Raw genomic sequence first — 27,768 nt, forward strand, 5'->3', positions numbered from 1 at the left:
AGAGCAACAAGAGGGGGAGGGGAGCATCCAAAACTTTTCCCACCCCCCCTCCAAAAAGTCTTACCATCCATGTCTAGTCTCTGGATGATGACTTCCAGCTCCACCTCATTGGGCATGTAGCCAAGGGACCTCATTGCTGTGCCCAGTTCCTGCTTGGAGATGAAACCGTTGCCGTCCCGGTCAAATACTTTGAATGCCTCACGGATCTCTGTAAGGAGAGAGAAAAGGTTGTTATTTAGGCTACTAGGGTTTGTGACCAGGCCTTGCAGATAGGCATATTTGTCAATTTTGGTTTCTCTCTCCCCCCCCTCCCCATTTTTAAGTTTAGTTCTCCTCATTTCCACATTAGGCTGCAAATTTTTCAGAAACAAGTCTACATCAAAATTCACCATAATTTTAGTGCGAATTTCTCTTGACAGGCATATTTGTATGCAATTTTTCCTAGCGTACACGGTTTTGCAAAACAGAATGCATTTTTGTATTATTATTGTTTTTTAAAATGTATACATTTTAATGCACACTTTACCCCAGAATATGCAGTTTTGTACACATTACTTGGTTGAACACAATGCTACATTTCAACATTTGGCAAAGTGCAACTTTCAAAGGTCTAGTACTGTTTTAGAAAGTGAGAATCAGGTGGTTTGCCTTTTGATACTACAGTGGTACCTCGGGTTAAGTACTTAATTCATTCTGAAGGTCCGTTCTTAACCTGAAACTGTTCTTAACCTGAAGCACCACTTTAGCTAATGGGGCCTTCTGCTGCTGCCGTGCAGCCGGAGCACGAATTCTGTTCTCATCCTGAAGCAAAGTTCTTAACCTGAAGCACTAATTCTGGGTTAGCGGAGTCTGTAACCTGAAGTGTATGTAACCCGAGGTACCACTGTAATGGAATTGAATCTCACACCCATCCCTACCAGAGAATATAAGAATATAAGAGGAGCTTGTTGAATCTGGCCAGTGGCTCATCTAGTTCAACATTCTGTTCTCAGAAAATCCAGGGCATGGAAACAGGGCTGTTCCTGACACAACTCCTTTTAGAGGTCTTGGTCTGGAATCTTCCAATCTTCAGCTTCACTGGATGTCCCTGAGTTCCAGTGTTATGAAAGAGGGATAAAACCTTTTCTCTATCTACTTTCTCCATGCTACACATAATTTTATAAACGTCTATGATGCCACCTCTCTAAACTAAAACCCCTAAATGGCTATGGTGTTATTCAACCTTATTTTTATTTGCTCTGAACCCCCATGATGGAAGCAAGTTGGATCTCGAATGCTTATAACATTTTAGAACAACTACCTGTCCCATGGGCTGCAAGAAGATCAAACCTATCCATTCTTAAGGAAATCAGCCCTGAGTGCTCACTCGAAGGACAGATCCTGAAGCTGAGGCCCCAATACTTTGGCCACCTCATCAGAAGAGAAGACTCCCTGGAAAAGACCCTGATGTTGGGAAAGATTGAGGGCACAAGGAGAAGGGGACGACAGAGGACGAGATGGTTGGATAGTGTTCTTGAAGCTACCAGCATGAGTTTGACCAAACTGCAGGAGGCAGTGGAAGACAGGAGTGCCTGGCGTGCTCTGGTCCATGGGGTCACGAAGAGTCGGACACGACTGAACGACTAAACAACAGCAACAACCTGGTTCCATGCAAAGGGTGGCATGATCTTCATTTGTTTTGTGTCCTTACTAGAACTGCATGTGCTCCTGTGTGCTGCTTCCAGCAGCCACCAGCCAGCCAGATATCTCTGGTGGGAGATGAACAGGGTGAAAGGGTAACAGCCATCCCTCTCTTGTCTTCCTCAGCATCTCGTAAACCTCACTTGAAATTTATGGGCAGTAAAACGCCTTGCTTTCAGATTCATTCCAGGAAATTGGCAAGGAGATCAGGTTAGATGTCAGAAACAAAGCCAGTCCCTCCTTGCTTAAGCTACCATTTAATTACACACAAGAAACCCCATCCAGGCAAGGTGGCAATTTATTATTTATGTGTGGATTTATGGGCTTCTAACTCTTTGTGGCCTAGAGGGCACATTTGGAAATCAAAAACTGTCATAGACACACACACACACACACACACACACGTTTCACAGGAGAAAACCCAGTGAGGCACAGAATCCCCCCTCTTCCAAACAGACAGAACACTTAGGTTGCTTCTAGATGACTTGTTTATTGAGCATTCGTTCTGATTTGTTTGGAGGGGAGTTAGACAACATCTGCTATTTATTGAACATGTATTCTGATTTGCTTGAAGCTGCATGCTCATGAAGGTTAAGGCTATCAGTGGCCAATAATCATGATGCCTCTACAGCAGGGGTCGGCAAGGTTCACCTCACCTGGGCCGGTTCACTCCAGCGGAGATCCCTCTGTGGGCCAGATTGTGCATGCGCATGAACGTGCACGGCCATGATTTCCAGTGTCTGCATCTGCGCAGATGCAATTGCCAGTGTCTGAGCATGCGCAGATGTGATTTTTGGCATCTGAGCATGTGCAGATGTGATTTCTGGCACCGCGGAAGCGATTCCCCACACCATGCTGCGCTGGTTTAGTGCAGCATGTGGGTACTCGGTGAGCAGGCAGGTCAGTTTGGGGGCGGCTCAGGGGCCAGTTAAATGACCCCCATGGACTACTTGTTTCCGGGCACAATTCAAAGTGTTGGTATTGACCTTTAAAGCCCTAAATGGCCTTGGTATACCTGAAGGAGTGTCTCCACCCCCATTGTTCAGCCCGGACGCTGATGTCCAGTGCCGAGGGCCTCCTGGTGGTTCCCTCACTGCGAGAAGCAAATCTACAGGGAACCAGGCAGAGGGCGTTCTCGGTAGTGGTGCCCGCCCTGTGGAACGCCCTCTCATCAGATGTCAAAGAGACAAACCACTACCTGAAATTTAGAATACACCTGAAAGCAGCCCTGTTCAGGGAAGTTTTTAATGTGTGACATATTTTTGAAGCAGCCCAGAGTGGCTAGGAAAACCCAGCCAGATGGCTGGGGTACAAATAAATTATTATTATTATTATTATTATTATTATTATTATTATTATTATTATTATTATTACTTAGGTTGCCTACTCCTGCTCTACAGTCAGAGGCAGGGATACTTCTGAATATTAGTTGCTGGAAGTCACAGGAGGGGTGAGGGCTGTTGTGCTCTGGTCTCACTTGAGAGTTTTGCACAGGCATCTGGCTGGCTGTTGTAAGAACAGAATGCTGGACTAGATGGGCTGCTGGCCTGATCCAGCAGGGCATTATTATTATTATTATTATTATTAATCCACCCATCACCCTCAGGTCCCAGGGTGGGTTACAACAATGGACACAAACATTAATATTAACATACAATATTACACCATATTAAAAACAGTTGAAAACAACTAATTTCTGTCTCCGTGTGTCTGTCTTTTATTTATTTTCTTAAGTTACATAACAAGCACCAACAATTTAACAAAAGACGAAAGGACGTTATGAAATCTACCCCGTAACAAGCTGAACAAAATCAGAAGAAAAACACCAAGAAGCTTCTATGCACAGACACCCACAAAGAAGTTCATATAAATGCAGAGATAGCGTATTTAAATTAATAAAAAGTGAAAACAAACATTTAACAGATCCATATTCTGGAGGACACCCTAGGGACTTTCTGTTTGCTGTCTGAAGTATTTGTATAAGCAATAAGCGATAAAATTCCACTGGTCTCTCGCAAACCAATCTCTGTGTTTATTTCCTCTAGCTATTCTTAGTTTACATGTGATTTTATCTGCTGAAACCTTTCATACCATGCTGTTAAATTAGCACCTTAACGGTCTTTCCAAAAAGGTGCAATAGTCATATGAGCAGCTTCTAATAAGTATCCTATCGTGGTTTATCTCTCAAGTCCATATTACCATCTGTAAATAAATTTAGCAGAGCAAGCTCTGGAGTCTTCCTGACATATTGTTGAGCAATTTTATTAGTTTCATGGAAAACCTGATCCCAGAAGACAAATACATTGACACTTGTCCACTACATAGGTTTGGAGTTACCACTTACGTTCTCATCCTCCACTTCCCAGCTGCTTTGTCACAAAAAATGGCCTGATATTTTGGGGAAGTGGGTTTGTTGCGCAAGAGCTCTGAATCCACTTTGACCGAGTGGCCTGAATTTGCTTGCAGGTGACTGAAACCTGCTTGAGAATAGCAGCACTCTGCATGGGCACCAGTATAAAGGTAAAGGTAAAGGTAAAGGGACCCCTGACCATTAGGTCCAGTCGTGGCCGACTCTGGGGTTGCGGCGCTCATCTCGCTTTATTGTCCGAGGGAGCCGGCGTACAGCTTCTGGCAAACCAAGCAGCTCATGGAAACGCTGTTTACCTTCCCGTCAGAGTGGTGCCTATTTATCTACTTGCACTTTGACGTGCTTTCGAACTGCTAGGTTGGCAGGAGCAGGGACCGAGCAACAGGAGCTCACCCCATCGCGGGAATTCGAACCGCCAACCTTCTGATCCGCAAGTCCTAGGCTCTGTGGTTTAACCCACAGCCCCACCCGTGTCCCTCGCGCACCAGTGTACCCTTCACGAAAACGTATAGTAAACTTGGGTGTTTTACTTGTCAGGTGTGTAGCTCCAAAGGATGTGGGGGGTGGGCTTCCTTTGCCAATGGGGAAGCTGTTTCCACATCCTGCACCAGAGGGACAATACAGTGGGAGAAGGCAGGGGCGTAGGAAGGGGTGGGTGGGGGCGGATCATCCCAGGTGCCCTCACTGAGGGGGGTGACATTCGGCGCACCTCCCGCCAGCGACTCCCCAGCCTACCCCAAGCCATTGGGGTAAGGGGAGGAGCTGCGCCACTTTGCCGGCAGCATTTCCCCCTTCCTCCTTTGTTTTGACAGCTTGGGGGAGGCTTGGGAGTCGTGGGTGGGTGGCGCTTTGAATGTCCACCATGGGAGGCTTGCTCTGCCCCCGGCTGCAGGGCATGCTTGCTGCTCTGTGCACCTGAGCGGCTATCCCGTGCCTGGGAGGGCACCCTCCGCACCACATCCCCCTTGGGAGCACGCCTGCCCCGGGCAGCATGGGCATATATTCCACAGCTGGGGGGAGAATGGAGGGGAGAAGGGACCTGGGGCAGCTCCTTCAAACAAATACAGTGGTACCTCAGGTTAAGAACTTAATTCGTTCTGGAGGTCTCCGTTCTTAACCTGAAACTGTTCTTAACCTGAGGTACCACTTTAGCTAATGGGGCCTCTTGTTGCTGCCGTGCCGCTGCTTTGCGATTTCTGTTCTCATCCTGAGGCAAAGTTCTTAACCCTTCTGGGTTAGCGGAGTCTGTAACCTGAAGCGTCTGTAACCTGAAGCGTCTGTAACTCGAGGTACCACTGTAGCTGACTATCAGGGAGATGGCATTGTTAGGCATTTGTCAAGCCCCACAGTCTTTGGTTGGGCTGCATGCAGAACACACACAGGTGTCCATATTCTGAACTAAAAAAATACCCATAAGAAGAGCCTCTCTGGGTCAGGCCAATGACCCATCTGGTCTAGTGTCCTGTTCTCTCAGTGGCCAACCAGATGCCTGTGGAAAGCCCGTAAGCAGGATTCGAACGCAAGAGCCCTCTCCCCTCCTGCTGTTTCCAGCAACTGGTCTTTAGAAGCATAGTAACTGTATCCGACTGTGGAGGTAGAACACAACCGTTATGACTAGTAGCCACTGACAGCCCTCTCCTCTATGAATTTGTCCAATTCTCTCAAAAAGCCATCCGAGTTGGTGGCCATCACTGCTTCCTGGGGGGGACAGGGGACGACAACTCTATAGTTTAACTCTGTGTGAAGAAGCCCTTTATTTTCTCTGTCCAGACTCTTTCAACATTCAGGCTTCACTGGATGTCTGCCAGCTCTGGTGTTATGAGAGAGAGAGGAAAACATTTCTCTGTCCACTTCTGCCATGCTGTGCATCATTTTATACATTTCCATCATATCGCCTCTAACTCTCCTTTTCTCTAAACTCCCAAATGCTGCAATCTCTCCTCATAGGGGAGTCTCTCCACCCTCTCGATCATTTTGGTTGCCCTTTTTTTGAACCTTTCATCACTCTACAATATCTTTTTTGAAGTGAGACAACCAGAAAAAGTACAGTATTCCAAATGCAGTCGCACCATAGGGTGTGTGTGTATGACATTAGGGTATCAGCAGTTTAATTTTCCCTGTCTAGCAATGCCCAGAAACCACACACACACACACACACTCTTTCAGTCCCCAGTAAATAAAACACAGACAAGGAACAGGCGGTAGAGTGGGCAAGGCTGCTTGAAATACTTTAAGGGCTGTATTTAAAGAATCTTTCCCTGTGTGATGGCAGCTTGTGCCAGCTTCTTAAGACCCTGGGCACGTGGGCAATAGAGCACTATGGCATGCCCACTGCACACAGATCCACTATAACTCCTCTCAATTACTGTTCCCATAAACATAAATGTCGATAAGAAAAATTGTACTTGGCTCCTGGGGTGTCCCCTCCCCCCTTTTAACACCAACCAACCTACACCGCAAGGTCCTTGAGTTAACTTCTTCAAACCTGGACAGCTGCAAGCCAGTTTTGATGCTGGTTATTCTTTTAGAACACTTAACTATTTTTCTGATGTGTTCACAGGATCTTTGGTGACTCGAATTGACATCCCGTGGTGCTCGGAACTTGACTGCATTTGATAGCTCTATGTAATGAGATCTTACACTGGACCATTTGTGGGTTGGTAGGCGTTAAGTCCTTGATAGAATCTGACAGTGGACATACCATCCTATTAGCTGCTTGGCAGTGCTTGATAGCTGTCAGCTTGCGTGACGGCCTGCATGATGTCTCCGTAAACAATCAAGAGGTGCCTGTATGTCGAACACCGCAGTCATAGACTCACAGAATCATAGAGTTGGAAGGGATCATGAGGGTCATCTAAGTCAAACCCTCTGCAATGCAGGAATCGTTTGCCCAGTGTGGGGCCCAAACCAATTACCCTGCGATTATGAGTCTCATGTTCTACCGACTGACCTATCCTACATATGTCTGCTTAAGTGCATCAGAAAAGCCCTGCTGGATCAGGCCAATGGTCCAGGTAAGCCAGATGGGTGGGGTATAAATAATAATAATAAAATCCAGCATCTTGTTCTCTTAGTAGCCAACAAGATCTCTTGGCAAAACCCTCAAGTAGCCTTAAAAAGTAAAGGTAAAGGGACCCCTGACCATTAGGTCCAGTCGTGACTGACTCTGGGGTTGCGGTGCTCATCTCGCTTTATTGGCCGAGGGAGCCGGCGTACAGCTTCCGGGTCATGTGGCCAGCATGACTAAGCCACTTCTGGCGAACCAGAGCAGAGCACGGAAACGCCTTTTACCTTCCTACCAGAGTGGTACCTATTTATCTACTTGCACTTTGACGTGCTTTCGAACTGCTAGGTTGGCAGGAGCAGGGACCGAGCACGGGAGCTCACCTCGTCATGGGGATTCGAACCGCCATCCTTCTGATCGGCAAGTCCTAGGTTCTGTGGTTTAACCCACAGCGCCACCCGCGTCCCTCAAGTAGCCTTAGGACATTCCATATTCCAAGTTAACATTTCACGTTAAATTTTAAAATATCATCGCTCAGTGGAAGTCCATTTCAACAGCGGTGGCTGGTCTGTTAGGGTGAAAGAGGCAGTGACCCATCAACTTTAGTCTGCTCCCAGTCAGCCTCCTCCTGCCAGCCTTCTTTCTTACAACTTGTCCGGGGGTGGCCCTGCCTGTCACCTCCCTCCTCCTTAGTCTTAGTGTTGCAGCAGAGAGGAGGATGAGGGCAAAACTAGAATTAGTTGGCTTTGTGTGTCGTGGGCTGTGGCGCCTCCTGCTGTCCAGCTCCCTGCCTCCCACCCTATCAAGTTCAATGTGCACCACTCACCACCATTTCATTTCAGTGGTTCACATGCAAATAAGGGATGCTCACAGAGCATTTAAGAAATTCTGCATTAAAGTGATGAAGGGGGTCAAGGAAGGAGGTGAATCTCTTGTGTCCCAGGGCTTGAATTACATAACACCCTTCCTGCTATTCCACCACTTCTATTGCTGAAGAAAGACCTTTTTAAATGTTTCGAACAGAGCAAAGGTAAATGGAAAGGGGAAGAAGTATAAATCAGTGTAGAAATTGGGCATTTGAACTAAATAGGAACATTAAACCTGAAACCGAAGTGTCACAGTGGGGTGTGTGTGTGTGTGTCCCAATTTCCTCTGCTCTTGGAAATGAATTCTTGGTTGGTAAGTTATGACTGTTGTTCAGCAGCTGCTGCAGCGAGGATGTTTTCTAGGCAGCTGAGGGCTCCTTGTGAACCCCTTTAGCTCGGAAGAGATGAAATGGGCAATGGAGAATTCATGAATACTGCTTCTGTCCTTTTTGGAGCACTCTGTGCAAAAAAGGAAGGGGCCAGCTATTGAAACAGCAAAACACAGGAAGCTGCCTTGTCCACTTAGCTCAGTGCTGCTGACACTGGCTGGCAGCTGCCGTCCAGGGTTTCAGGTAGCCCAACCTGGAGATGTCAGGAACTGAATCTGGGACCTCCTGCTTGCAAGGCAGATGCTCTGCCAATGAGCTATTGCCCTCCTCATTTTACTAATAAGTAAATAACAGAGCTGCCTAAACACTTTTGGGTGGTTTGAAGCAAGTGGAGAGATAGCTGTACCTGAGCTTCGGTCCTTCCCTTAAAATAAAGTAAGGTTCTAATCCTCAGTATTCGGAATAAAGGGCTGATTTCCATAAGAATGTAGGAAGTTGCCTTATTCTTAGCCAGACCATCAGCAAAGCTGTGCTTTCCGGGGCTGATAGGAGTTGTAGTCCAAAACACCCAGTGGGCACCACATTGCCAAAGGCTGGCTTATTGGATGAAAAACCTTTTGGCTGATGAATAGCGTTCATTAATATAACTACCTACAAATCTTAGATGAGACTTTCCTTTGCATCTCTTGTTGCAGATATTAATATTGTTGCAGTTTGAAGCAATTGGAAGCATAAGAACGGACTCCTTTTGGAATAAATCTTTTCCCAGACCCATAAAAATATTATTTAAACTTTTACTGGCAGAACTCATTAAAATGAAACAGAATACATCAAATGTTATGTCCAAAATATGCATATATTGTCTTGTGCTGTCCAGCACAGGCTTAGCATCTTAGAAAATATGAAGTAATCCAAAGAGAACTAAAAGCAAAGGTCTCTCTCTCCACAGCCAAAACAGCCAAACAATTCCAGCCACCAGGCTGTTTACTCTCCCTTCAGGAGGGCTTCATTTTACATCTTCACGCCATTGCGTTTGGAAGACTCAAAGGCAACTCCCTTCAAAATGGAGATTTGCAACCCAATACCTCTCACATGATCTAAGGTTACAACACTCAAATGTTAGCTACCAGAGAGAACCATCAGTTAATTAATCATTAACTTACCAAGAGTGCAAAGTGCTCTCCTTGGTTTCAATATAGCCTCATGGTGGAACCCCATGTTAAACCTTCTGTGATATACCTTTAGCTACGGTTGCCATATTTCAAACAGTGAAAATCCGGACAGAAAATTTGTTGAGCTTTTTCTTTTCTTTTTTGGGGGGTTGGCGGCTAAGTTGTTGACATTTTTTTAACTACCCAACAACAAAAACAACAACAAATCTTTATTATGGCCTTAGACCAGCATAAGATGGGAGATAAGGTAAAGGTACCCCTGCCCGTACGGGCCAGTCGTGTCCGACTCTAGGGTTGTGCGCCCATCTCACTTAAGAGGCCGGGGGCCAGCGCTGTCCGGAGACACTTCTGGGTCACGTGGCCAGCGTGACGAAGCTGCTCTGACGAGCCGGCACCAGTGCAGCACACGGAAATGCCGTTTACCTTCCCGCTAGAAAGCGGTACCTATTTATCTACTTGCACTTTAGGGGTGCTTTCAAACTGCTAGGTGGGCAGGAGCTGGGATCGTAGGCGGGAGCTCACCCCGCCGCGGGGATTCGAACCACCGACCATGCGATCGGCAAGCCCTAGGTGCTGAGGATTTACCCACAGCGCCACCCACGTCCCAAGATGGGAGGGGCTATATTATTATTTTTTAAGCTTTTGGGCTATTTTTATGGAAAATTGGCAAAAAAAAAAATTTTTTTTTAAAATGACACTGCTGACATGGGCTGCCACACAATCAGGATTTCCCCGGGCATTCTTACTGATTTCTGCCCAGACACTGTATTCTGGATATGCCCAGGAAATTCTGGACTTGTGCTAACCCTACCTTAAGCCATTCTTCATTTCTGTGTCAATTAAACCATTACCCTTAACACCTCACACCCAGGAAGGAATACCTCTTCTGAGGCTTGCCTGCTGGGACACATACCTATATAATCTACAACAGCAGTGAGAGAATTTTCTCAGTCAGGGGCCCTCATTCCCTTCCAGGTGACCATCTAAGCGCCACGTGCCGATGGTGGGCAGGGCTAGAGGCAAAAGTGGGCGGAGCAACTTTTGTATGGTAGGGTAGTTCCTACACTCTCTCACACATACCCTGCTCTTTCCTCCACCCAAGCTATACGGAGGCTTTATCAGAGTTCAAGGGGACATCGCAGCCAAGCAAAACCACCAGAGGCGTGAAGGAGAACCAGTGAGGGGTGTGGCATGGGGGGAGTCCCAAGGGGCAGATAGAGAGACTGGGGGGGGGGGAGGTTGTGGCTGCATGCGGACTCCTGGCCTGAGATTCTCCCCCTCGGATCTAAAAACAAAGAAAGAGCCCTTTTCGTCATTCTCCTGGGCCGTTGTCCTATTTGCATGCAGATTTAATCAACCGGTTAATCCACCGAAAACCATGCAATTAATCCGCAAAGATGCCTTTCGCCTAATTGCTTTTAAAGATGTGGTTTTGACTATATTTATAGCGCAGTTTGGAAAACTTCCTTCCATTCGGCTCCGTTCCCCGTCCTGACTTTGACAAGCCCAAGCTAACTATGACAAAGGCTTAACATCTGTCGTTCTCTGTGTGCTGGCATCTTGTCTGTGACAAAAGGGAAATTAGCCAAAGAGAGAGAGAGAAGGATCCATTTCCAAGCCATTATTCCCGAAGCCAACAAGGTTGTAGGGCGGTCCTGCCCACATTCTGCAGGAAGCGAGATACAGCCTCCGTTTCCAGCCAAGGCGAGAGAGGGGGGGAGAGAGAGAGAGAAAGGAGAAGGAGAAGGAGGAGAAGGAAAAGAAGGTTTTCATAACCACACGGTTCGATTAATGTGTCTCATTTCACTGCCTGGTTTGAATATTAAACAGAGAACCACCTCGAAAAGTCCTGGAAAGAGGGGAAGCTACGACCAATTAAACATCATGGGTGATAAAGTACAAATATTGCCAAAGAATATTTGATTGGTAGTTTGGTAAATTAGGGTTGTGAAATTAATAGACGGAGCGAATCCGGAGGCACATAATACCGTTCGGCATTTAGGCAAGTGTTTTACACAGGCAAGCGTTTCATGGGACCTGCACAGTGAAATTAATTTCACTTGGCTGGGTGGGTGAGCACAAGGGGGGCGGGGCGGCGCTGGTTGCAAGGATTGGGAGCCCCCAGGGCAGGGGGTGGGGGGAGGGAGACTTGGCTGCAGAGTTGAAAAGCGGGTACGGGGGGCGGGTTTGCAAGGAGATTGAGAAGATCCTGTAAAACAGGTGACGGGGAACCATAAGCCCTCCAGATGCTGCTGGGTGGACTACAACTCCCATCAGCCCCAGCAAGCACGCATGATAGCCAGTTAAGCTATGGAACTCACTCTTGCAGGAAGCACTGATGGCCAGCGACTTGGATGGCTTTAAAAGAGGACTGGACAAATTCGTGTAGAAGAGAGCTATGGAGGGCTGCCAGCCAGAATGGCTATGCTCTTCCTCTATGGTCAGAGGCAGGAATGCTTCTGAGGACCAGTTGCTGGAAGCTACAGGAGGGTTCTTGTGCCCAGATCCTGCTTCAGAGTTTCCCTTTGGAAACTGGCAACTTTGATAACAGGATGCTGGACTTGATGGACCTGATCCAGTAGGCTCGTCTTATGATTTCACATAATTCAGAAGCATCCCGAGGGCCAAAAGATCCCCACATCTGCTGGAGGGCCAAAGGATCCAAAGGGTGGGAGAACACTCATCAGACTTCCTCATTTGCCCTTTGTAGCAATTTTGGCCAAATGGCCTTCCCTACATGTGCCGTCATATATGATGTCAGATGTGGGCCAGGTAAAGATTCAGCTGGGCCAATAGGGGTTTCCAGGCACTGCTGATCAACTGATCAGCAACGACAACTAGCTGATCACCAATGCAGGCAAAACTTGATGCCATCAAGATGGACAGAGGGCAGGCCTTACACATTGTCCTTCTATCTTGTATCTTCAAGGACAGACTAGGGGCTTTTCGAATGTTAGCTGAAAAGTTTGGAAGAGGAAGCTGGACTTGTTCATTCATCTAGCTCATTATTGTCTACACTGACAGGCAGAGGCTCTCCTGGATTCCAGACAGGGAGACATTCCCATCCTTACCTGGAGAAGTCAATGATTGAATCTGGTACCTTCAGCAGGCAAGGCAGATGTTGAACCACTGAGCTATGGTTCTTCATTATATTACATCAGAACGTTGGTCCATCCAACTTTGTCTTGTCAACAGTGAATGGCTGGCAGAGTCTGTGCAGGGATACAGGTAGAGGTCTCTCCTAAGCCCTACCTGGAGACGCCAAGGATTGAATCTGCATGCAAAGCAGATGCTCTTCCATTGAGCTACATCCCTTTACTATACTGAGTCGCACCCATCTAGCTCAGTATTGTCAGCGCTGACAATATTCTCCAGGGATTCAGGCAAGGGGCATTTCTGGTTCTACCTGGAGATGCAGGGGACTGGACTGGGGATCTTCTGGATGCGGCCAAAACCCCCTGCCACTCAGCTATGGCCCTTTCAAGTTCAGGGAAGAGGCTTGCAATATCCTTGAGAGGAACAGGCTCCCCCTTCCCTGCCCTCCATGGCAACAGCCCTTTGTGAAGCTGGATAAATGAGTTAAAAGCAAGCAAGCAAAGGTGCCGTTATACAAGGACATGCATCGTCCACGGGGCACCTTCAGTCCTGTTCAAGAGTCTGCTGGTGCAGGGGAGGCAGGTGGCACTGAGCAGACTGTGAAACCAGGCGGGGAGACAGGACAATGGTGGAATTAATGAGGAGATCGATGTAGGGGCTGGAGCATTGCCAGGCTCTGAGATGTGCACCACAGCCTGCGTCAGTGTCCGAGTCCGTGGGACTCGCTCAGAGAACCTTGCGTAGGAAAACACTTCCCTGTCCCTGCTTCGTAGGTACTTGGAACTGGGCCCAGAAACAAACGGGCAGCCTGTGATTATTAACCAAAACTTTGCAGTTCTCTGCACAGTGGCGTGAACCCCTTATGCAACTAGCTGTTGCATTTACCCCCAGAACACTGTGTGCATCCTAGGACTAGCTCTGGAAGGTGTCTAGGTTGGGCATTTGCCCCAAAGAGGGTCCACCCCAGCCCTGGCAGTGCCACTCCTTCCCTTCCAGTTGCCACAGAGTATCTAAGAATTCTCAGCTTGTATGTCTCACCCTCTTACAGGTTGGGAGTGTCCATCGAAGGTGCCATTTCCACGGGCCCCCAGAATTATGGAACCAGTACCAGAAATGTGCATGCACAGATGCCATGCTGGCTGGGGAAGGTGTATAGCTCTGTTGGAGGAGCATCTGCTTAGCATGTAGAAGGTCCTGGATTGAAACCCTGACATCTCCTGGCAGGACAGGGAGAGACTCCCTGCCTGAAATTACAGAGGGTCACTGCCAGTAAGTGCAGAGAGCTGGATAGACCAGTACCCTGACTGAGTATATTGTGGCCTTCTCTGCCTTGCCCTCAGGGCTCTTCCTAGGCCACACCCTCTCTTCAGGTCACACCCCCTCTTCCTAGGCCACACCCATCACTGACCCTACTTCACACACTTCGGTGAATGTTTTTGCCTGGCTGGAATGTGCCCTTGAACTCTGACAATACCACTTGGTTGCCTGGAAGGAGAATAAAATCATAGAGTTGGAAAAGATCCAGAGGATCATCTAGTCCAGTGGTTCTAGTCCAGTGGGTCCCCACATGTTGTTGGACTACAACTCCCATCATCCCTGACCACTGGTCATGTTGGCTAGGAATGATGGGAGTTGTAGTCCAACAACATCTGGGGACCCACAGGTTGAGAACCACTGATCTAGTCTGACCACCTGCAATGCGGGAATGAATATGCAACTGTCCCATATGGGGATTGAACCTGCAGCCTTGGCATTATCAGCACCACGCTCTAACCAACTGAGCTATCCAGGGTTGCTTTAAACAAGCCTACTGTACAAAAGTCAGATCACCATTCCATTGCTCTGGCTACTTTTGCTTCCGGCTCTGCAGACCACTTGATTGTGGCCCCCAAGAGGTTGTCCTTGGACTTCCCCTCTCTTCTCTACTGCATCTGACAGCAACCTTACCTCTCAGGGTTGAGAGATTTGGAGCACAGCCCCATATGACAGCTGTAGCCTTCAATAAAGTCCCTTTCTAAGTTAAACAGCACCTTGATTTGAGCCTGGGGAGCAAGCTCCATCTCAGCCCACCTGGTCAAAAACTCACTATAGTCGTACCTCTACTTACGTATCCCTCTGGATACGGAATCTTCGGGTTACGGCCTCAGCAAACCCAGAAGTGTACACTTACGGGTTTCGCCATGCACGCATGCGCAGAAGCGCTCAATCATGCGGTGCGCATGCACAGAAATGCGCCTCTATTTACGTAATTTTCGGGGTGCGAATGGACCCCCGGAACGAATTAAGTTTGTATCTGGAGGGTCCACTGTACTTCTATGTGTTCTTATGATAAACAGGATCATTTCCTACCTCCCTGTCTTTTCATCAGACCTTCCTGTACTCCTCAAAGCGGTATTCTCTTTGATGCTGTGTCCAGGCTTCTGAGGTGCCTGTGGCCCAAAGGGCATTATCAAAGACATTCTGGAAGTATAGTGTGTCTTCAGTTGGATTGCCAAACACTGGCGCAAAAAAGAGATCACTTGGGGTTTGTGCACAACTTGATGCCACAGCCTTTGAAGCAAAGAGATGAAAGGGAAGCTTGAGCATGACTGCTGATCCCAGGAACATAAGAATGTTATATGAGCACTTTCCCCACCTGCAATCCCCAGTAACTGGTATTCAGAGCCCTCCTCCCTCCAGCCGTAGAGGCTGGACATAACAAGCCTGGCTAGTAGCCATCAATAGCTTTATCCTCTATGAGTTTGTCTAATCCCCTATTAAAGCCATCCATAAGAATGTGATAAAAGTCTGACTGGATCAGGTGAAAGCTCCATCCAGCCCAGTATCCTGTTCTCACAGATGTCCCAAAGGGAAGCTCAGATGCTGGACCACTCTCTCCCCAGTTGCAATTCCTAGCAACTGGTGTTGAAAGGCAATGCTGAGCTAGATGGACTCAGCATAAGGCACTTTCCTGTGTCCCAAATCAGCCTTCCCCATGGTGGTTGTTGCATCCCATAAGAACCCTGCTGGATCAGGCCCAAGACCCATTTATTCCAACATCGAGTTCACACAAACACCAGGAAATAGTGTTATGCCTGAACTACCCATCCCTTCTCTTTTGTGTTGTGACAGAACACTTCTGGCTTTTGTCAAACCACTGTTTCCCATTACACCCAAACCAGGAAACCATGGATAGCTGAAAAGCAGAACCAGAGCACAGAAGGTCTCTCCTCATTTGTGATTCCCAGCAGCTGGTACTCAGGGCCATTCTGCCTCCAACAAAGTAGGTTGAACATAGTCATTGCAGCTGGTAATCATTGATAACCTTCCCCTCCATGAATCTGTTTTATCCTCTTTTAAATCCACCCAAGTAGGTGGCCGTTGCTCCCTCTCGTGGTGGACAATTCCATACTTGTAACTCTGTGCTGTGAGAAGATGATCTTCTTTTTTTCTTTCATGAATTTTCCGATATTCCGCTTCAGTAGAAGTCAGAAGTCTGGGCCAAAGGAGAAAGCAAGATGCAAGACCAAGGACCAACTGCAGATACAGGAAAACAGGAAGACCTGCTTGGTCCAGCAAGGCTCAGTTGGAGCAAGAAGTCCTCTTATGGGGGGCCACCAGGTGGCGCATTGGAAGATGGCCGACAATAACATCTCTCTGACCCATATGAGGTAATTAAGAGGCTGCTATGGGAAGTATGCAGTCTTCCTACCCCCCCAAGGAGATGGGGGGGCTGCCTTGCCAGCGGTGCCCACAATGCACCCCCGGATTCGAGAGATGGGGATGCCGGACACTTGGTACGATCCCTCGATGAGGTCAGCTCTTCCTGACGCCGGTTCCAATTAGCGCATGCTGGCTTGCTTTAGCTTGGAATTATAATTGGAAACATATGATTGGAATGAAGCTAAAGCACATACATCAAGCATCGCTCGGGAGATAAGACTGCTGATTAATGGATCTCTGTGACCGGAGTGACGGATGGATAAGTAAATCTTCTGATGAACCACCATTATGAGACTGTATGTTTGGAATGAAGGGGGGGTGGAGGAAAAAACCTTTTTTTTCTTTGCACTATGTGATATTAATAACCCTCCACCCCAGAAAGAAATAAGATCGTTGCATTTTACTAACCACAAGCAGGAATTCAAGAACTGTGTGGGATGGATTATAGCTAAAGAGAGGATTGGTAAACAATGAGAACGGAGGAAAAATTTATGACGCAGTTAAAAAATGGCGTCTCGCCAAGACAGGGTTGCCAGAGAAAGAAGGACAGGGGGAGGAGAATCAGGACCATTGGAATGAGAAGGATGGTTGGAATGTAATCTTGACCCGACAGAGCTTCCTATATACTTGGCAAAGAAAATTAAAGGACAGACCAAAGATTAATTTTTTTATGGAAGTGTGGAATAGTGGCTGTCCCTGAGCGATATGATTTTTGGAGAGTACAAAACCCACACAGAGGATGCCTGTTTCCAATCTGCTTGTGAAAATTATCAGAGATCGCAAAGAAAGGAATATATGATAACAACAAGAAGAGGAAGATAGTAAGAAAGGACTATCTGGATTGAACTGGATAGAACTGTTTAATTAAAGCAGCAATATAATTGATGTTTGGACTCGTTCGGAGCTTGATGTATGGGTACCCCAACAAATTTAAAATTTGGCTGTATAATTTGGAACTAATGTGATTTGGATAATGTGATGTGATTGGCCTGTTAATAATTTTTTTTTTTTTTAAAAAAAGAAGTCCTCTTATGCTCGTTCCTGCACAGGGGGCTCCAGTGGCCAGCTTGGATCAGCAGAGTCATTCTAGGGCCTGAAGGTACCTCCTAGAAAAGACTACCAATGTAGCCCAAAGGTTTATCACATGGGCGAGCTGTACAGAAATCTAGCAGTTATGGAATTTTGACACACAGCTGAAAACTGTGGGGCATAGTCTAGAGGTGTGGCCTTCCAGAGATTGCTGAACTACAACTCCCATCATCCTTGTCATTGGCTATGCTTGCTGGGGCTGATGGAAGCTGTAGTTTAGCAACCTTGGAAGGGTCCAACGTCCCCCACACATGCTCTAGAGGCTTTCTGGACTTCATTGTTTCTCCATGTGGATTGGGATTATGCCTGAGAACATTCATCAGCCACGGGTGGGTTTGGACTGATCTAAGGTGGGTCACAACAGCACCACAACCAACATACAAAGAGATGGCAAAAATGGGTCCCCAAATGCATGGAACTGCATACTCTGCAAGCGTTCAGGGCAACAAGGGAGATCCTGTTTTTCCCCAGAACAGCAAGGCAGTCATATCCCTCCCACAGACACACTTTACGCAGGAAGGTTGACTTTCAATGTCTTTGTGAGACATCTGTCTTTACAAGGAATCTCACCTAACATTACTGTTTTGAGAAATCCAATTTAAGCTTACAAGGAGTCTCAAAAGCCCCCTGAACCTAGTTGGAAAACCTCCATCCTATGACACTGATCCATCCACTGTATTCTTCCCAGAGTCCCTCCGGAATCTAAGAGCATTTTAAATCCAGCTCTCCTGATACTGACGTCTCTGAGGCACTCAGACACCCCCTCCCTTCGCACACAGCAAGGGAATGATCACCACCTGCTGACAGAAGTCAATCAAGGAGCCAGATCTGAATTAAGTGGACCATGTCCCCAAAGCTGGCTATTGAGGAGGTCTGCAAAGTCCTCCGGAGCCTGACGCATAAAAATGCATTCATTATACATTTGGCATGCTAGCAAGTCACGGCTTGATGGTGGGAAGCATAATCGGTGCCTCCGGGGGTTCCAGTGGCTCATCAACACACCTCGAGATGATTCAAGATGTGAAGTTCAAATGTGAAATGCACATTATTATTTTTTTAATGGGCAGGTACTGCAGACCGACTCCCAGCTCAGGATTTCAACACTCTCTTCAATTTCAGTCAAGTGGAAACAGGCACATTAAATACACACACTGTGTGTGTGTGTGTGTGTGTGTGTGTGTGTGTGTGTGTGTGTGTATGAGAGAGGGAGAAAGAGAGTTATGGTTCGGGCAAAGTGAGATGACCTTTCCTGGCAGCTCCTGTTTTCCCAGCAGGCATGCACATTTAGGGAGATGCTTCCTCAATGGCATATACAGTGGTACCTCGGGTTACATACGCTTCAGGTTACATACGCTTCAGGTTACAGACTCCGCTAACCCAGAAATATTGCTTCAGGTTAAGAACTTTGCTTCAGGATGAGAACAGAAATTGTGCTTCGGCAGTGCGGCAGCAGCAGGAGGCCCCATTAGCTAAAGTGGTGCTTCAGGTTAAGAACAGTTTCAGGTTTGTTGGAAATGTAATGAGACTGAAGGTACATTCTTTCACCTTTGGTGGACATGCCCAAGGAATAAGACATTCTGGGAGATGATTTATAATGAAATGAAAAAGGTACTTAAATATACCTTCCTGAAGAAACCAGAGGCCTTTCTCCTGGGCATGGTCGGCCAATTGGTGCCAAAGAAGGATAGAACTTTCTTTATGTATGCGACAACAGCAGCAGGAATACTCATCGCGAGGTACTGGAAGACACAAGATCTACCCACCCGGGAAGAATGGCAGATGAAGTTGATGGACTATATGGAACTGGCGGAAATGACTGGCAGAATCCAGGGAGAAGAGTCGGTGGAGGAAGACTGGAAAAAATTTAAAGATTATTTACAGAAATACTGTAAAATTAAGGAGCTTTAGAAAAAAGGTGGAATAAAGTTATATGGCTTTGGCAGAAATGTTAGAAGGAACCAGGCATAGATAGATTGTTAATGCATTAAAAGGGGGAAAAACTAGGTTACAATATGTCAAAATTAACTATAAGACAGAAAATAGATGAAGATGGAAAGGACTTGCTGAAATAGTTAATTGAAATGGAATACAAAAAGGGAGGCGTTGAGGAAGTCAATGAAACAAGTGTATGAAAGTTAAGATTGAAAATATTGGAAGTGTTTTTAATTGTTTTTGTTTTGTTTGGTTAATCTAATGTTTTATGTAGTGTTTTTGTTTATGTTTATGTTTTTCTATGTTTAACTTTTCTTTTTTCTTTTTGTAATTTCCAAAATCTTAATAAATATTTTTTTTTTTTTAAAAAAAAGAACAGTTTCAGGTTAAGTACGGACCTCCGGAATGAATTAAGTACTTAACCCGAGGTACCACTGTAGTTAAGACTATGGAACTCACTCCAACAGGAGGCAGTGATGGCCACCAACTTAGATGGCTTTGAAAGAAGATGAGACAAATTCATGGAAGGCTCTCAAGGGCTCCTAGCCACAATGACTTTGCTCTCCTTGCACAGCTGGAGGCAGATATGCTTCCGAATGCCAGTTGCTGGAAGTCACAAGAGGAGTAAGTTGCTGGCTAACTTGTTTATGTACACGACGACAGCAGCACAAATACTGTGTGCCCAAAGATGGAAAGAAGGAGAGGTTCCAGCCAAGGAAGATTGGCTTTTGGCAATGATGGAGTACTGGCAGAACTGGCAAGATGAAGAGCAAAGATTGGAGACCAAAACGACAAAAAATTCTTTGAGGACTGGAAACCTTTTATTGAGTATTTAAAGAGCTATTACAGTGAGATGAAAATATGAGCAGGACTTGAAATGTGACCAACGGTGTGAATTATTAAGATAAATAGGTTAAATGGAATGTATTAAATAATATAGGCGAAATAAGCAGTGTTCAAGGGTAAATATGGAAACCATAGAAGGGGAGGGCGGGAAGTCAACTGATAAAGTAAACTTATGGTTTATGTTAAAATTTGAAAAGTTTTTTTTCCTTTGTGAAAAATTAATAAATAAGCTTTTTAAAAAATCATGGAGAAGGGGGCTATTGATGGCTATTAGCCATAATGGCTATGCTCCACACCAACACAGTTGAAAGCAAAAATGTTTACCAGTTGTTGGAAACCACAGGATAGGAGAGAGCTGTTGTGCTTGAGTCCTGCTTTCTGGTCTCCCACTGGCATCTGGTTGGCCACTGTGAGAACAGGATGCTGGACTAGACAGGCCATTGGCTGTCCCTCTACCAGGCTCTTCTCATGTTCTTAAGCTGGAGAAAGCTGTTAAGTATAATTGTTTAATTGTACACTGAACTGGAGAAATGCCTGTATGTATATCACTGAAGGGTTTAATACTGGCAAAATTCCATTGAAGCATACTGAAGCTCTCTGAGCTCTAACAGTTTGATAATTCACTGTTGATGTTCTTTACTTGGTCTCACATGAGTGTTTAACCCTAAATCATGTGAGTAGAGCATTCAGTTGCAAATCTCCATCTTGAAGGGAGTTGCCTGCTAGTCTTTCTCTGTGGCTGTAAAGACCAATAGGGGAAAAACATGTTTTGTTGCAGCTGGAGCAGATGAAGGCATCTGGTTGTGCTGTTGGAGATGCACAATGGTGTTTCTTCTCTCTGTGCTCCTCCCAGTGGTCATTTCTCCTCTGGTCACTGTGATTGATAGACGACTTGACCTCCTGTCTCCAGGCACTTCGATTGTCTGCAAGGGATGGTAGGGTTGATGTTTCCAGCCTTCATGTCCTGTCTGCAGAAATCTTGTAACGCCGAGTTGGTTTGCCAAATTGGTTATCCAAATTCTGTTACCCAAACATTTCCTGACACAGCACATATGGAAGGCATTGAGGCATCACTCCTAACAGTTGTAAGTTGCCCACAACTCACTTCCATAAAGTGGCATGCTCAACACACAAGCCCTGTAGATCTTCCTCTTAGTATTGGACGTTAGCATCATGTTGTTATTATTATTATTATTATTATTATTATTATTATTATTATTATTATTATTTCTTACCCATCCTCCACTCTAAGGTCCAAAGGTGGGGGACAGCACTTTAAAATTCAATATTAAAGACAGTTTGAAAGAAATTACAGTCACAGGAATAAAGTGGGACCTGAAAATATATATCTCAAGTGGCAAAGGCCAGGGTAAAGAGGTGAGTCTTTGGCATACAACAGGAGCAATATAATGAAGGTGGCCGGACACACCTTTATGGGGAAGGAGTTCCACAACTTAGGGGCTGCCACAAAGAAGGCCCTCTCCTAGGCCACCTGTCAACAGATACCTGAGGGTAGAGGTACTACTAAGAGGATCCCCCCACAGCCAGGGAAGGAAGGGGTCTTTCAGATGTTTGGGGCCTAAGTCACTTGGGGCTTTAAACACCATAGTGATTACCTTGAATTGGTTCCGGAAATGAACTGGCAACCAATACAGCTGTTTCAAAACAGGGGTTAGATGAGTTCTCCAAAACTAATTAAAAGCACCTTGGGTAGCAGAGCTGGGAAATACCTCTGGCTGAGACTGAAGTGTTTCTGTGAGTCAGATCAGCCAATGCCGATCTCAATGAATCACTGGCTTGACTCAGCCTAAAGCAGCTTCATCTGTTACTGTGCTACAGTACATGCGAAAGGTTTTTGGGGAGTGCTGTAGCTCAGTAGTAAAAGCACGTGTTTGCAGGATGAAGGTCATAAGAACTTAAGAAGAGCTTGCCGGATCAGGGCAATGGCCCATCTATTGCAGTCATCCTGTTTTCAACAAGGGCCAACCAGATCCACATGAGAAACCAGCAAGGAGGACTTGAGTACAAGAGCTCTCTCCTATCCTACGTTTCCAGCAACTGGGATTCAGAATGCTAGATGCCATTCCATGGTGGTAGTGGTAATGATTTATTGCCGACCCTTCATCCTGTAGCCTCAGGGTGGTTCAGGTCAAAGGTCCATCTAGTTCAGCATCCTGTTTTCACAGATGCCCCAAAGGGAAGCTCAAAAGCAGGGCCAGCAGTGCTCTTGTGATTTCCAGTAACTAGTATGCAAGGGCATTTACTGACTCTGGCAGTAGAGGGGGAATATAGCCATTATGGTTAGTAGTCATTGACAGCCTCATCCGCCATGAATTTGTCTGATCCCTTCCAAGTTGGTAATGATCCCTGTGTTCCTGTGGAAACAAGTTCCGCAGTTTCACTATGTGCTTCATGAAGAAAGAATTGCTTTTATTTGTCTCGACTCTTCCAACATTCAGCTTCCTTGGGCGTCCAGGAGTTCTAGTTTTATAAGGGAGGGAGAAAAACTTATCCTTATCTATTTTCTCCACATCTTGCATGACTGCAGGCTTAATTTTGCACTCTGCTTCTCTCTCTCTCTCTCATCTATATCTATCATCTATCTATCTATCTATCTATCTATCTATCTATCTATCTATCTATCTATCATCTATCTATCTATCATCTATCTAGATATAGAGAGATAGAGAGATAGAGAGATAGACAGACAGACAGACAGATAGATAGATAGATAGATAGATAGATAGATAGATAGATAGAATACCATAAAGAAGACTGATCGCCGAAGAATTGATGCTTTTGAATTATGGTTCTGGAGGAGACTGCATGGACTGCAAGAAGATCAAACCTATCCATTCTTAAGGAAATCAGCCCTGAGTGCTCACTGGAAGGGCAGATCCTGAAGCTGAGACTCCAATACTTTGGCCACCTCATGAGAAGAGAAGACTCCCTGCAAAAGACCCTGATGTTGGGAAAGATGGAGGGCCCAAGGAGAAGGGGACGACAGAGGACGAGATGGTTGGACAGTGTTCTCGAAGTTACCAGCATGAGTTTGACTAAACTGCGGGAGGCAGTGGAAGACAGGAGTGCCTGGCGTGCTCTGGTCCAGGGGATCACAAAGAGTCGGACACGACTAAACGACTAAACAGCAACAACATCTATCTATCTATCTATCTATCTATCTATCTATCTATCTATCTATCTATCTATCTATCATCTATCATCTATCTATCTATCATCTATCTATATCTATCTATCTATCTATCTATCATCTATCTATCTATCTATCTATCTATCTATCATCTATCTATCTATCTATTTATATCTCTATCTATCTATCTATCTATCTATCTATCATCTATCATCTATCTTATCAGTCATCTTTTTTTTTAAAAAAATAAATTTTTATTGATTTTTAGATATAATTTCCAACATATAGCATATTTTCTTATACAACATTTTGGACTTCCATCAACTACATCTGAAGATTTTTTTCAGTCCTTATCACTTAATCTGCATTTCATTAAGTTCACTATTACTTTTAATAGTCCTTAACTTATAATTCTATTCATAAATTTTCTCTGCAATATTTCACAAAGTCCTCCTTACAAAACTTCTTGTAGTCCTACTAGTGTAATCTGTTGATTACAGTTGCTTTTCAAATAGTTCACATATTTACTACAATCTTCTGAGAACCTCTGATCCCGCCGATTTCGAATCCTTCCTGTCATCTTATCCAATTCTGCATAGTCCATTAATTTCGTCTGCCATTCTTCTTTCGTCGGTAATTCTTCTCGTTTCCATTTCTGTGCCAATAGTACACTTGCAGCCGTTGTCGCATATAAAAACATTTTATTATCTTGTCTATTAATATCCTCACCTACAATGCCTAGTAGAAACGCTTCTGGATTTTTTTTATATAAATGTATATTTCAACATCTTTTTCATCTCATTATATATCATTTCCCAGAAGCTTTTCACTTATCTCTTATCAGTCATCTATGTATTTGCATGTATGGATAGATACATGCACATGGACCAGAATGACTCTTCATTAATCAACTTTAACCGAGTCCTCCAGAGCTGGAACACCATAGTGCAGTTCTACACCATGAACACCAGAGGCAGCAAAACTCTTTTAAACTGACCCCCATCTATCTTCTTTATTCAAAGCAATTGTTGTCAATGGAAAAGAGGTCCCTTGGGCGTTGGACAATGGGGACATTTGTCCCATGCAAAGGATTTTACAGGAAGCAACTAGCCCTCTATACAAGGGTAGCCCTTTATTTTGACCACCACTGATCTGCCGTGACAGACCCAGTGGAGGCTCAAGGATGCGGTGGCAGTTATGGGGAATGAGGAAATGGGGCTGGAGTGGGAGAGAGAAGGTCTGTTCCACTATCCCTAGCTGAGAAGCAACCTGAGGAAGAAAGAGAGAGGAATGGTGGAGGTGCAGGCTGGACCTCTCAGGTAGTGTCTAAACATCTACATCAAGTGTGGGGAATGTATGGCCTTCTGAGTGTCTTTGGACTACAAGTCTCATCATCTCTGACTGTTGGTCATACTGGCTGGGGCTGATGGGAGCTGGAGTTCAACAACACCTAGAAGGCTGCAAAAATTATGCCAAGCAATTACCTTCATTAGTTAGAGTCAACAGAAATCTTGTAGTAAAAATTTGAACTATGGATTGATTAAGGACTTATAATAATTGAAGTTAGTGATGAGATGCAGAGTGAAAATTAAAACATAAAGATCCACAAAAGGGGGAGGCAGAGGAAAGTAAAAAGGGATATGATGTTTGTATTTCATTTCTTTCATTGTTATTGTTTGTAAAACTGAAAATAAAAATAAATAAATTCAAACACACACACACATCTGGAAGGTTGCAGGTTCTCCATCTTTGCTCTAAAGTTAGGGTTGCCATATTTCATGATCCAAGCACAGAAGTTGTTGGGCTGCTGGACATTTCAGTGTTTTCTGGACATATGGCAACCCTATCTAAGTTGTTGACGATCTGTTTCTCAGGCCCTTCTCATCCTCCACCTGAGCAAACGCTGGCACCCACCCATCACACACAGCTTGTGGTTCCTGTCTCCCCTCTGGTGTCTTTCAACAACTGGTTTTCAGAAGCATTTCTGCCTCTGACTGTGGAGGCAGAGCATAGCCATGATGGCTAGTAGCCATCGATAGCCCTCTCCTCCATGAAATTGTCCAGTCCTCTTTTTAAGCCACCCAAGTTGGTGGCCGTCACTGCTTCCTACAGGTGTGAGTTCCATCGTTCAATGGAGTAATGGCATTACTGCGAGACACAAGAGGTTATGGTGGAAATAGGTCTGATGCATGAAGTATGACACAATCTTGGCTTGGTCCAGCGGATACTCACTTACAGATCATGATCTGTGGCTTCAGTTAAAACAGAGATGGGAAACTGTACCCCTCCAGGTGTAGCTGGAATACAACTCCCATCCTCAGTTGGTTAATTACCTGTCCTGGGCAGAGTTGTGCTGCTCCTGAAGGAATGATAGAATTGTAGAGTTGGAAGGGACCCCAACTCTTAGTATATAAAGCCCTTAATGGCTTGGGACCAGTTTACTTGCGGGTCTTTTAGTGTGGCAGAACCCACATTTCGGAACTCCCTGCACATTGATATCAGAGGGGCAACTTCAGAGTTTGCCTGAAACGTTTCTGTTTAGGCTAGCCACATAGGTGCTGATGTGGCTTAAGCCCCTTTACTGTTAATTTTTATTTTTTTAAACGTTTTGAATTGTTTTAAACTCTTTTTACTGCTAATCTTAACATTTCCTTTTTTGTGGATATAATTTTATTAAGTTTTTTGTTTTACAATTTAAAATACTCATTTTACATCCTTAAAATATCAATGACTTCTTTTCTTTTCATGGTTCATTTTATGTATCATAAATCCTTGCATATTTTACAAAAACTATATCATTCAGCATTCCATTATTGCATCCATCAAAACTTGTTTACACTGTTGAATTTATCTTAATGCTGCCAGCATTTTCAGCTGTACACAATTATTCCCCATATATTCAATAAACATTTTCCAGTCTTCTTTACACGTATGTTCTTCTTGTTCTCTTATTCTATAAGTTAAGTCTGTGAGTTGTGCATATTCTGTCAAAAGTTGCCATTATTCTTTAGTTAGGACCTCACTCATTTTCCTTTTTTGAGCTAACAAAACATAGGCCACAGTAGTAGCATACATACATAACTTTTTTTGACACCTGGGAATTTCAGTCTGAATTATCCCCAACAGAAAGGACTCTGTTTTTTGGGGGAAAGTACTTTTAAAGCGATGACAAACCTAGACAGCATCTTAAAAAGCAGAGACATCACCTTGCCAACAAAGGTCCATATAGTTAAAGCTATGGTTTTCCCAATAGTGATGTATGGAATTGAGAGCTGGACCATAAAGAAGGCTGATTGTCGAAGAATTGGTGCTTTTGAATTATGGTGCTGGAGGAGACTCTTGAGAGTCCCATGGACTGCAAGAAGATCAAACGTATCCATTCTGAAGGAAATCAGCCCTGAGTGCTCCCTGGAAGGACAGATCCTGAAGCTGAGGCTCCAGTACTTTGGCCACCTCATGAGAAGAGAAGACTCCCTGGAAAAGACCTGATGTTGGGAAAGATGGAGGGCACAAGGAGAAGGGAACAACAGAAGACAAGATGGTTGGACAGTGTTCTCAAAGCTACTAACATGAGTTTGACCAAAGTGTGGGAGGCAGTGGAAGCCTGGCGTGCTTTGGTCCATGGGGTCACGAAGAGTCGGACACAACTAAATGACTAAACAACAACACCACCTTTTAATTTTAACATTTCCTGTAAACTGCTTAGAGGTTACATTACAATCAAGTGGGATATAAATTCTGTTAACTAACTAACTAACTAACTAACTAACTAACTAACACAAACATTATCTCTGACCATTGGAACATGCTTCCTTGGGGCTAATGGGCATTGGAATCTCTCTCTGATCTAGATTCCAGATGTCTCCACCACCTGTGGTGTGGATCCTGTTCACCCTGGTAATTCAATGGAACTGATAAGGGAGGAATAATGAATCCCAAGAGAGCAATGTCCCTTTGTTGCCAGGAATTCCCTCAGAGACAGACAGAGCAAATTTGGCGGTCCTTGAAGTGTGTGTGTGTGGGGGGGGGAACCACTCTGTTTTATAACAAATGCAGCAGTTCTTAAACTGGGATTGCACTGCAAATGTAGAAGCCAGAAACTTCTTCCCTGTAGGCCCAAAGAGTAACACAAGCCATTAAGTTCCTCTGAACTGATCTGAAGCAGACCCCAAATTGTCCAGGTCTCAATCAGCCTGCACAGCAGGAAAAGCAAAGTGAAGTTCATGCATAAGATAGGGCTTGCAGGAGGAGGAAGGGCTGGCCCCCTGTGCTTTTGTATACAGTGGTACCTCTGGTTACGTACTTAATTCGTTCTGGAGGTCCGTACTTAACCTGAAACTGTTCTTAACCTGAAGCACCACTTTAGCTAATGGGGCCTCCCACTGCCGCCACACAATTTCTATTCCCATCCTGAAGCAAAGTTCTTAACCTGAGGTACTATTTCTGGGTTAGTGGAATCTGTAACCTGAAGCATATGTAACCTGAAGCGTATGTAACCCAAGGTACCACTGTATAACCCCAGTTTTTAGATAC

The 27,768-nt window shown here is 45.2% G+C and overlaps 1 protein-coding gene across 2 annotated transcripts in view; it reads right to left on the reverse strand.

Moving 5' to 3' along the window:
• The window catches only part of CABP7 (calcium binding protein 7), a 61,700-nt gene that overhangs the window by 13,584 nt on the left and 20,348 nt on the right, over positions 1-27,768 (reverse strand). For both annotated transcript variants that reach the window (XM_081842118.1, XM_081842119.1), the window contains exon 2: positions 65-208. In XM_081842118.1, coding sequence (XP_081698244.1) covers positions 65-208 — 144 coding nt within the window. The remainder of the gene's footprint in view (positions 1-64; positions 209-27,768) is intronic.

Source organism: Podarcis erhardii (assembly GCF_964252035.2).
Source record: "Podarcis erhardii genome assembly, chromosome: 15".
NCBI lineage: Eukaryota > Metazoa > Chordata > Lepidosauria > Squamata > Lacertidae > Podarcis > Podarcis erhardii.